An 11,271-nucleotide genomic window follows, 5' to 3' on the forward strand; every position below is an offset into this window, starting at 1 on the left:
GGCCTCCCAAAGTTCTGGGATTACAGGTGTGAGCCATCACACCCAGCCCCAGTCCTTATTTTTTCACTAATATTACCTTTCCTCTCCAAGCTACCTGGACTCAAAATCTCAGTTGTCTTTGACAATTACTTTTTCTTGTCCTCAAGTAATAAAGAATGATCATATCCATAATTTAATATTTGATATCATTTTAAGAATGTATGTCCTGGCAGGGCATGGTGGCTCACACCTAAAATCCCAGCACTTTGCAGAGCCGAGGTGGGAGAATCATTTGAGCTAAGGAGTTCGAGACCAGCCTGGGCAAGATACCGAGACCTCGCTTCTGTAAAATTAAAAAAAAGAAAAAAAAGAATGTATGTCCTACTGGTTTTCAAAGACTGAATCTATCATATATATAAAAACACCTTAAGGGGAAGGGGGGTTTGAGAATGTAGGACCTCTGGCCCCTATCCTCGAGACCCAGCTTCACAATCTCCTTTTTTTTTTTTTTTTTGAGACGGAGTCTCACTCTGTCACCCAGGCTGGAGTGCAATGGTGCAATCTCGGCTCACTGCAACCTCTGCCTCCCGGATTCAAGCGATTCTCCTGCCTCAGCCTCTCGAGTAGCTGGGACTACAGGTGCGTGCCACCATGCCCGGCTAATTTTTTTGTATTTTTAGTAGAGACGGGGTTTTACTGTGTTAGCCAGGATGGTCTCAATCTCCTGACCTCGTGATCTGCCCGCCTTGGCCTCCCAAAGTGCTGGGATTACAGGCGTGAGCCACCGCACCTGGCCCACAATCTCCATTTTTAACGAGCTCCTTAAGTAACTCTGATGTACACCAAAGTTGGTGCCATTGGTTTGTGTATATGTATCTATCTATATACATATGTGTGTATATATCATGTGTCATAAGTGTAAATAATAAAGAAAGAATAATGGGAGAAAAAGCCCCAAATGTAAGCAGTCTATAAGAAATTCACTTTACATTTAAAGAATTAGGTTAAAAATTAAAGAATGAAGATATACTATGCAAACACTAAGCAAAATAAAACTGGAGTAGCTATATTAATTTCAGAAAAAAACAGTCTTTGAACAAAAGAGGCATTACATAATAATAAAATGGTCAATTCTCCAGGAAGACATACCATCCTAAACATGCATGCAACAACAGAGCCTAAAAATCCATGAAAGAAAACTAGTAAAACTGATAGGAGACACAGAAAAATCCACAAGTGAGAGATTTCAATACCCCTCTTTCAGTAATTTAAAGATCAGACAGAAAATTAGTAAGATACAGATGACCTTAACAGTACTATCAACCAATTTGACCTAATGGACATTTACAAAACACTTCACCCAACAGCAGCAGAATACATTCTGCCTAAGTGCACATGGAACATTCATCAAGATATCACATTTTGAGGCTGGGCATGACGGCTCACACCTGTAATTCCAATGCTTTGGGAGGCTGAGGCGAGTGGATCACCTGAGGTCAGGAGTTCAAGACCAGCCGGACCAACATGGTGAAACCCTGTCTCTACCAAAAATACAAAATTAGCCAGGCATGGTGGCACATGCCTGTAATCCCAGCTACTTGGGAGGCTGAGGCAGGAGAATTGCTTGAACCCAGGAGGTGGAGGTTGCAGTGAGCTGAGATTGTGCCATTGCACTCCAGCCTGGGCAACAACAGCGAAACTCCATCTGAAAAAAAAAAAAAGATATCACATTTTAGATGATAAAATACACTCAACACATTTAAAAGAATAGAAATCATACAAAATGCATTCTCAGACAAAAAAAAATTAAGCTAGAAATCAGTAACAGAAAGATAGCTGAAAAGTTCCCAGATATTTGGAAATTAAACAATACAGTTCTAAATAACTCACAGGTCAAAGAATAAGTCTAGAAATTAAAACATATTTTGAACTAAATGAAAATTAAAATACATCTTATCAAAATTTGTGGAATGCAGTGAAAGCAGTGCTGAGGGGGAAAATTATGGCATTATATGCATATATTAGAAATGAAAGATATAAAATGATACCAACTGCCTATAACCTTTCCCAGAAAGTGGAAAAGAATGAAACAATTCCCAACTTATTTTATGAGGCCAGCATTACCGTAATACCAAGTCCAGACAAAACATTACAAGAAAATGACAAATACCTCTCATGAACATAGGTGCAAAAATTCTTAACAAAGTATTAGCAAATTTAATCCAACAATATAAAAAAGAATAATATATCAAGAACAAGTGGGATTCATCCCAAGAATGAAAGTCTGTTCTATCATTTATAAATCAATTAATGTAATTCATCATATTAACAGACTAAATAGCAACCATATGATCCTATTAATACATACAGAAAAAAGCTGACAAAATCTAACATCCATGCATGATAAAAATGCTTGACAAACTAGGAATGGAGGGGAATTTCCTCAATTTGATAAAGAACATCTATTTTTTTTTTTTTGAGATGGAGTCTCGCTCTGTCACCCAGGCTGGAGTGCAGTGGCGTGATCTCGTCTCACTGCAAGCTCCGCCTCCAGGGTTGACGCCATTCTCCTGCCTCAGCCTCCCGAGTACCTGGACTACAGGTGCCCGCCACCATGCCCGGCTATTTTTTTACATTTTTAGTAGAGATGGGGTTTCACTGTGTTAGCCAGGATGGTCTCGATCTCCTGACCTCATGATCCACCCACCTCGGCCTCCCAGAGTGCTGGGATTACAGTCGTGAGCCACCGCACCTGGCCAAGAACATCTATTTAAAAAACAAAAACAAAAAACCTACAACTAACATCATACTTCATGGTGAGAAACTTGGAGCTTTCTGCTAAGATCAGAAACAAGGAAAAAAACAAAAAGACAAATAACAACAAAAAAAGGCAAGAACGTTTCATCTCAGCACTGCATTCCAACATATTGGAAGTCCTAGATAATGCAATAAAGCAAGAAAAGGAAATAAACTGTATATGGATTGGGAAGAAAGAAATAAAAGTGTCTTTGTAGTTAACATAATTTTCTATGCAGAAAATCTGAAATAATTGACAAAAAACTGCTGGAACTGGAACTAATAAACAATTATAGCAGGGTTGCAGGATACAAAATTAATATACAAAAATTAATTGCTTTCCTATATACCAGCAATGAACAAGTAGAATTTGAAATTTATAACAGATCAAGGAGCATGATTGCTGGATTGTATGGTAAGAGTATATTTAGTTTTGTAAGAAACTACCAAACTGTCTTTCAAACTGACTGTACCATTTTTATTCCCACCTTCAATGAAATGGAGTTCCTGTTGCTCTACAGCATTTGGTATTATCAGTGTTTTGGATTTTGGACATTCTAACAGGTGTGTAGTAGTATCTTGTTGTTGTTTTAATTTGCAATTCCTTAATGACATATGATGTCAAATATCTTTTCATATGCACATTTACATTAGCACCCCCCAAAATAAAATACTTAAGTATAAATTTAACAAGATAAGTACAAGTTCTATATAAAGAAAACTACAAAACTTTGATGGAAGATATCAAATAATAACTAAATAAATGAAGAAATAGTCCATGTTCATGGATAAGAAGAATCAATATTTTCAAGCTGTCAGTTCTTCCCAAATTCTTCTATAGCTTGAATACAATCCCAATCAAAATCCCAGCAAATTATTTTGTGGATATCAATAAACTGATTCTAAAGTATTTATGGAGAGGCAAAAGGCCCAGAATAGCCAACTCGGTATTGGAAAGGAAGAACAAAGAGGTTGATGCTACCAAATTTCAAGACTTACTATAAAGCTACAGTAATCAAGACTGTGTGGTATTGGTGAAAGGGCAGACAAATAGATCAATGGGACGGTAGAGATAGCCCAGAAATAGACTCACGTAAATAGTCAACTGATGTTTGGTAAAGGAGCAAATGCAATACCATGGAGCAAAGATGGTCTTTTCAACAAATAATACTGGAATAACCAGACATACACATGCAGAAACAAACAAACAAACAAACAAACAAAAAAAAACCCAGACCTTACACCCTTCAAAAAATTAACTCGAAATGGATCAGAGACTTAAATGTAAAACACAAAATGATAAAACTCCTAGAAGATAACATAGGAGAAAATCTAGATGACATTGGATATGATGATGACCTTTTAGATACAATACCAAAGGTATGATCCATGGAATAATTGATAAGCTGGACTTCATTAAAATTAAAAAGCTTTCAACTTCATTCTTAATTAAATAAGTTCCTGCTTTCCTGCTCTGGTGCTGAATTCCTGGCTTGGCCCCCTAAGCACATGATTCTTCCATGCCACTCCCAGGGAAGTTCAAGTTTTCTGACCTGGCTATGCCTGTTTAATCCTACTCTCCTGGCTGGGAGACAAGGAAGCTTGTCCAGCAGGTGTTGATACCTGGGGGTTGAGGCTGGCAGAAGGAAGGTCTTATGGGTAAGTGAGCCAATCCAATGGAGAAGAGCAAGTTGGAAAATCAAGTGAGGCAGGTAGAAGTTGGTAAACCAGAGAAGCAGAGCCAAACGGGTCAGGAAAGGAAGAAGGGCTGGAGCCCAAAGCCAAGAATATAAGCACATGGAGGGCAGGGAACCATATAGAGAAGGCTAAACCATGAGCTGGTTTGGATAAATATTGGAAACAGAGGCCTTTTGCCTGTTTTCTGTGTGATGTATGAATAGATCTGCCCCAATTTAAAGAACCAACAATGAGTATAAAATGCTCACTGACTTCAGTCCTACCCAGTCCAGACCATGGGTCCCAACATCTATGGGAGGTAGTATAGTAAAATGGAAAGAATATGAGCTTTGGAATAAGACCAGGGCTTAAATTCTGGCTCTTTGTCTTAGTAGCTATGTGACCGTGGGCAAGTTACTCTCAGCTTCAGCTTTTTTATATGAAAAAGAGAGACAGAATCTACCTCACAGAGTCATTGTGATGATAAAATGAATCTATATTAATGATCCAAGATGGCCTTTGGTATCTCATAAGCACTCAACAGATGATAGCCCTCTTCCTTCAAAGGCACCTATCATAACTGGCCTTGTATTTCTATTTAGTTGAATGAAGCATGTCTCTATCTTTAGCCAGATCTTAAACTTGTTGAGGGCACACACTGTGTGTGAATCATTTTCATACATATTTACTTTTTAAAGCAATGTATTTTTCTGATTACAAATATCGTGTAAATTTATACAGAATCTAAATGTTGCAAAACACTAAACACAGGAGAAATCTCTAGTATTCTCTCCCACCTTCCCAAACAGAACTGCTGAAAAAAGCTTGAAACATTTTCCTCTACCCCCTCATATTGTTGGTTTTGTATTTTACAAAAATGGGATCATTGTTAACATATGATTCTCAAAATAAATCTAAAACAAATAAACATAAGTTTCATACAAATAGAGAATTCATATGTATCAAAGATTTATTTAACTCATTGAGGAGGAAACCAGTAAGGTGGCAGCCAACTCAAAAGAGGATATGAAAACAGGTATTTTATATATAGTCAGTAAAAACACCAAAGGAATGCTAAAATAAGATTGCTAAATTAGAATCAAAGCTGGTTAATGTTCTACAGGGCAATAAGAACCAAAATAGTGGTGTCTTTTAAAAAATAATTTAATGAACATATAGTTTAAGATATAGTTTCATTTCTACAAAGATGCATTTAAAATTACAATTTTAGAGCCAAGACAGTTCTATTAAATCAATTGTCAATATTAACATAATTGATTGTTTCATCCAATAATGTTATATTCCAGGTTTTTCTTTTAAAAAAGACTACTTTTAAGAGCAGTTTTAGGTTCACAGCAAAACTGAAAGGAAGGTAGGAAGATTTTCCATATATCCCCTCCCCCCATAAGTGCATAGCCTCCCTCTTCATCAACATCCCTCATCAGAGTAGTGCATTTGTTACAATTGATGAAGATACACTGACACATCATAATCACCCAAAGTTCATAGTTTACATTAAGGTTCACTCTTGATGTTGTACATTCTATGGGTTTGGACAAATATGTAATGATATGTACCCACCAATGTAGTATCATACAGAGTAATTTCACTGCCCTGAAAAATCCTCTGTGCTCCACTTATTCATCCCTCCCCTTCTCCCTGTGGTGTCTTCTTTAGGTGGACAGAAAACAATGTCACTGCATCTTGCCAGTTTTACAGAATTGTAAAATGACTGGAATCTCATCAATTGTGTTAAATTGCAATTATCTAGACCTAGAGAGTCAGATGACCCTCAGAGAGGCCTGTTAAAAAAATTATCTTAACATGACATTAAAGCATCAAGTAGTCATCTTTCCTTTTGTATTTGTTTCCTAGTGCTGCTGTAACAAATTACCAAAAACTAGGTGGCTTAAAACAACACACATTTATTCTCTTAACAGTTCTGGAGATCAGAAGTTAGAAATCTGTTTCACAAGGCTGAAACAGCCATGTCAGAAGGGCCATGTTCCTTTTGGAGGTTCTATGAGAGAATATTTCCATGCTTTTTCCAGCTTCTGAAGCTGCTTTCTCGCATTCCTTGGTTCGTGGCCTCTTCCTCCATCTTTAAAACCAACAGCATAGCATCCTCAAATCTCTCTGCCTCCATCTTCGCATCACCTTTTCTCTTATAAGGATCCTTGTGATTACATCAAGCACACCTGGATAATTCAAGGTAACTCCCCTATTTCAAGGTAAACTGATTTGCAACCTTAATTCCCCCAGCTATGTAACATAACATATTCACAGGTTCTGAGGAGCAGGACATGGAGATCTTAAGTAGGGGTAGTCATTATTCTTCCCGTCTTACTCTTGCTTCCAAATTTTGAATGATTCTTTATAGCCTCATCTTAGACATTTTATTCTTCAACTTGCTTTTGTCACTTAAAAATTTTTTTTTTAGTTTTTGAGACAGGGTCTTGCTGTGTCACCCAGTCTGGGGTGCAGTGGTGCGATCATGGCTCACTGCAGCCTCAATCTTCTGATCTCAAGTGATCCTCCCAAGTAGCTGGGACGACAGGTACACACCACCATGCCTGACTGATTTTTCTTTTTCTTTTTAGTAGAGTCGCGGTCTCACTCTGTTGCCCAGGCTGATCTCAGATTCCTAAGTTCAAGCAATCCTCCTGCCTTGGCCTCCCAAAGTGCTGGGATTACAGGCGTGAGCCACCACACCTGACCTGTCCCTTATCTTTTCATTCAGCACATGCTGTATGCAGCTACCCCATTCCTCTTAATGGGTAGATAGTATTCCAATTATGGAACTGTTACAGTTTAGTCATTTCCCCATAGATGAAAATTTAAGTTACCAGTTTTTCACCATGATAAATAGAGGGGCAATGAACACCCCTATGCATAATTCTTCGTGTAATTGTGACTATGTTTCCATAGGAAAATTTTCTGGTGGTTAAAATTCTGAGACACAATGTATGTCAATTTAATTTTCACAAATATTAACAAATCACCTTTCAAAATGTACATCAATATCTTACACTCATACCAATAATGTGTGAGAGTAACTGTTTATCTCCCACATCTCTTACACTAGGTATATGGAATTCATTTTTAAATCTTTCAGGATCTACACAGCATTTTGAGATATCCATATAGGTTTTCTTGGCAAAAAATAAAAGCTTAATCCTTGGTGAATTGAATGTTAAAACAATGCGAATCCATATGTATAACTCAGAGGGCTTATCCTAACAATGATTCATTGGTAACAGATAATGTATGTAAATGTGCTTTTCATATTATAAAGTGCTATTCAGATATTATTTTCATGCATGGAGTGTGTGTGTGTGTGTGTGTGTGTGTGTGTGTGTGTGTGTGTGTGTGTGTGTTTGAAACGGAGTCTCACTCTGTAGCCCAAGCTGGAGTGCAGTGGCATGATCTCGGCTCACTGCAACCTCCTGGGCTCAAGCGATTCTCATGCCTCAGCCTCCCAAGTAGCTGTGAGTACAGGTGCGTGCCACCATGCCTGGCTAATTTTTTGTATTTTAGTAGAGACAGGGTTTCACCATGTTGCCCAGGATGGTCTCGAACTCCTGAGCTCAGGTGATCCGCCTGCACTGGCCTCCCAAAGTGCTGAGATTACAGGTGTGAGCCACTGCGCCCGGCCAGAATGTGTGTTCTTTTCATACTTAGTTCACATATCTCACACAGGTTGGCCTCACTACTTGCCAGTTTCACACAGTGTACGTTCTTTTGCCAAGACTCAACATATTTCCGCTATGTACCCCAGAGGCTCTAAGGTCTAAAGTGTGTGACTGATTGTGCCAATCCTTCAGGAGGAAAGACATGGTAAGATTATGGACATATGTGTCCTCTGAAGATAGTAAGACAGCCCAATAGCAAAGGCTTCAGAGAACAAGGGTTCCCACTCTTAAGTAGGTAAGTATTTCACAGGGTAGAGTCAGCTGATTATGTACTAAAGAATTTCCTAGATATAAAGCCCCATGGGCTTAGATGGAAAGTCCTGGTGAGTACCCTACCCCACAGATGCCTGCCCCACCCTCACCCTGGAACATGACAATAAACTCTGTAATGTTAAGGACCATGACCATATGAGATGCAGGCATGAAGGGGCTAGCTGAAAGGGCACTGAAGGTTGACCTAGGCTCTAGGAGGGGCATTATTCTCTACTGTCCACTTCCCTTGGCCTGCTCTAGAACTAGAAGTCAGCTTCCTAGCAGGAGTAAGAGCAGTGCTGGCAAGATGAAGTGGAAGGGAATGGGCTTCAGCACTGGCCTGATTGGTTGTTCCTGGAGTCAGAGTTCATACAACCCTTAGCAGGAACTGCCCTCTCCAGTTTTCTTCCCATAACCACGGTTTGAAAGGTGTGTAAGGAAGAGCATACAGGAGTTAATGTCCTGAAATTAGAAAGGAAATGGGCCCCTCTACCATCCTTCTCCTCACTATCCCAGTACGAATCTATAAGTACATGTGAGCATACGCTCAGCTTTCATCCCAGGCGTTTTAGGACTTCTCTCTCTAGAGAGAATTCAGTGGTGCCTCCTGATAAGGAGTGTTTAAGGGGAAAAAATGTTTGGGATGAACCCAACCATAGCTCAGAAAATACTGCTGAAACCACTAACACATTAAAATGCTTTCATAAGGACCTAAGAGGACTTAGAGGCTTGTACCATGATTAAGAGCATAAGCTCTGGAGCCTAAGGGCATAGGACTGAATCCTGTCTCTGACACTAGCTGTGACCTTGGACAGGCCTCTTAACCTTCTTATGCCTTAGAATCATCTGTAAAATGGGAGATAACAATACCTACCTCATAAGGGTTGTTGTGAGGATCGAATGAAATAATGCATATAGGCCTGGCACAGTGGCTCACGCCTGTGATCCCAACACTTTGGGAGGCCAAGGCAAGTCGATCACCTGAGGTCAGGAGTTCAAGACCAGCCTGGCCAACATGGTGAAACCCCGTCTCTACAAAAATACAAAAATCAGCTGGGCATGATGGCGGGTGCCTGTAATTCCAGCTACTTGGGAGGCTGAGGCGGGAGAATCACTTGAACCCACAAGGCGGATGTTGCAGTGAGCCGAAATCGCACCACTGCACTCCAGCCTGGGTGACAGAGCGAGACTCCATCTCAAAAAAAAAAAAAAAAAAAGCATATAAAACACCTAGTACCGTGCCAGGAATATAGTAGGTGCTCATAAATATAAGCTATTATTTAGTTCTCCCACAGTGCCTCACAGTCCTATGCCCATAGTCTTTGAAGTTCTTGTGGAGCAAATGAAATTGAAAACTATTAGTTTATTTCTTTTCCTAACATGCAAATTTGCCCATACTTAGCCTACCAAATTTCCAATAATATGAGAATAGCTGTTGTTACAATGGCCTACTTCTTTTCCCCAAACTTCATAGTGATGTCTGCCTTTTCCAGAAACCATTTTCTGGCCCTGTCTCTGCCTCCTCTCCACTCAGCAAGACTTGTCCCTACACATGTACCCTATGTTGCTTTAAGATTTAAGAGAGTAGGCCAGGCGTGGTGGCTCATGCCTGTAATCTCAACATTTTGGGAGGCCGAGGCAGGCGGATCACCTGAGGTCGGGAGTTCAAGACCACCCTGACCAACATGGAGAAACCCCGTCTCTACTAAAAATACAAAATTAGCCAGGCATGGTGGCACATGCCTGTAATCCCAGCTACTTGGGAGGCTAAGGCAGGAGAATCACTTGAACCCGGGAGGTGGAGGTTGCGGTGAGCCAAGATCATGCCACTGCACTCCAGCCTGGGCAACAAGAGCAAAATTCCATCTTAAAAAAAAAAAAAAAAAGATTTCAGAGAGGACTGCGCGGCCTCGGCTCGTGGGTCTCTGAGACCTGAAAATTGAGAGCATTTTCGCACTCCAGAGGCTGCTACTGGCAGCTCTGCGGCCTTCACCATGCCACAGAACGAATATATTGAATTACACTGTAAACGCTATGGATATCGTTTGGATTACCATGAGAAAAAGAGAAAGAAGGAAAGTCGAGAGGCTACGAACGTTCAAAGAAGGCAAAGAAAATGATGGTCTGAAGGCTAAGCTTTACCATAAACCGTGCCATGCTGAGAAAATACAAATGAAAAAGACTATCAAGATGCATGAAAAGAGAAACACCAAACACAAGAATAATGAAAAGACTCCACGGGGATCAGTACCTGCCTATCTGCTGGACAGAGAGGCACAATCTCGAGCTACAGTACTTTCCAATATGATTAAACAGAAACGAAAAGAGAAGGTGGGAAAATGGGAAGTCCCTCTGCCTGAAGTATGTGCCCAAGGAGAAACAAAAGTATTAAAAGTTATTCGAACAGGAAAGAGAAAGAAGAAGGCATGGAAGAGGATGGTTACTAAAGTCTGCTTTGTTGGAGATGGCTTTATAAGAAAACCACCTAAATATGAAAGACTCATCAGGCCAATGGGCTTGCGTTTCAAGAAAGCCCATGTAACACATCCTGAACTGAAAGCCACCTTTTGCTTACCAATACTTGGTGTAAAGAAGAATCCCTCATTCCCACTGTATACAACTTTGGGTGTTATTACCAAAGGTACTGTCATTGAGGTAAATGTGAGCAAACTGGGACTTGTGACGCAAAGAGGCAAAGTTATTTGGGGAAAATATGCCCAGGTTACCAACAATCCTGAAAATGATGGATGCATAAATGCAGTCTTACTGGTTTGACAGCAATTTAATATATAATTATTGAGGACTACAAACCAATTGAAAAAACTGCCATTACTGTGATGTTTCTGAATACCACCAAACAGCCTTATATGTCTGC

General features: G+C 39.8%; 1 protein-coding gene across 1 annotated transcript; it reads left to right on the plus strand.

Annotated features, from left to right (window-relative positions):
• Nucleotides 1–10,139: 10,139 nt before the first annotated feature.
• On the plus strand, nucleotides 10,140–11,268 carry LOC117977604 (ribosome biogenesis protein NSA2 homolog). Its single transcript, XM_034949807.3, is given in 3 exon segments — nucleotides 10,140–10,484; nucleotides 10,487–10,513; nucleotides 10,516–11,268. Coding segments are annotated over 3 exon segments (777 nt in total). The 5' UTR covers nucleotides 10,140–10,390; the 3' UTR covers nucleotides 11,172–11,268.
• The last annotated feature ends 3 nt before the right edge of the window (nucleotides 11,269–11,271 follow it).

This window comes from Pan paniscus, chromosome X, assembly GCF_029289425.2.
Source record: "Pan paniscus chromosome X, NHGRI_mPanPan1-v2.0_pri, whole genome shotgun sequence".
Classification (NCBI taxonomy): domain Eukaryota; kingdom Metazoa; phylum Chordata; class Mammalia; order Primates; family Hominidae; genus Pan; species Pan paniscus.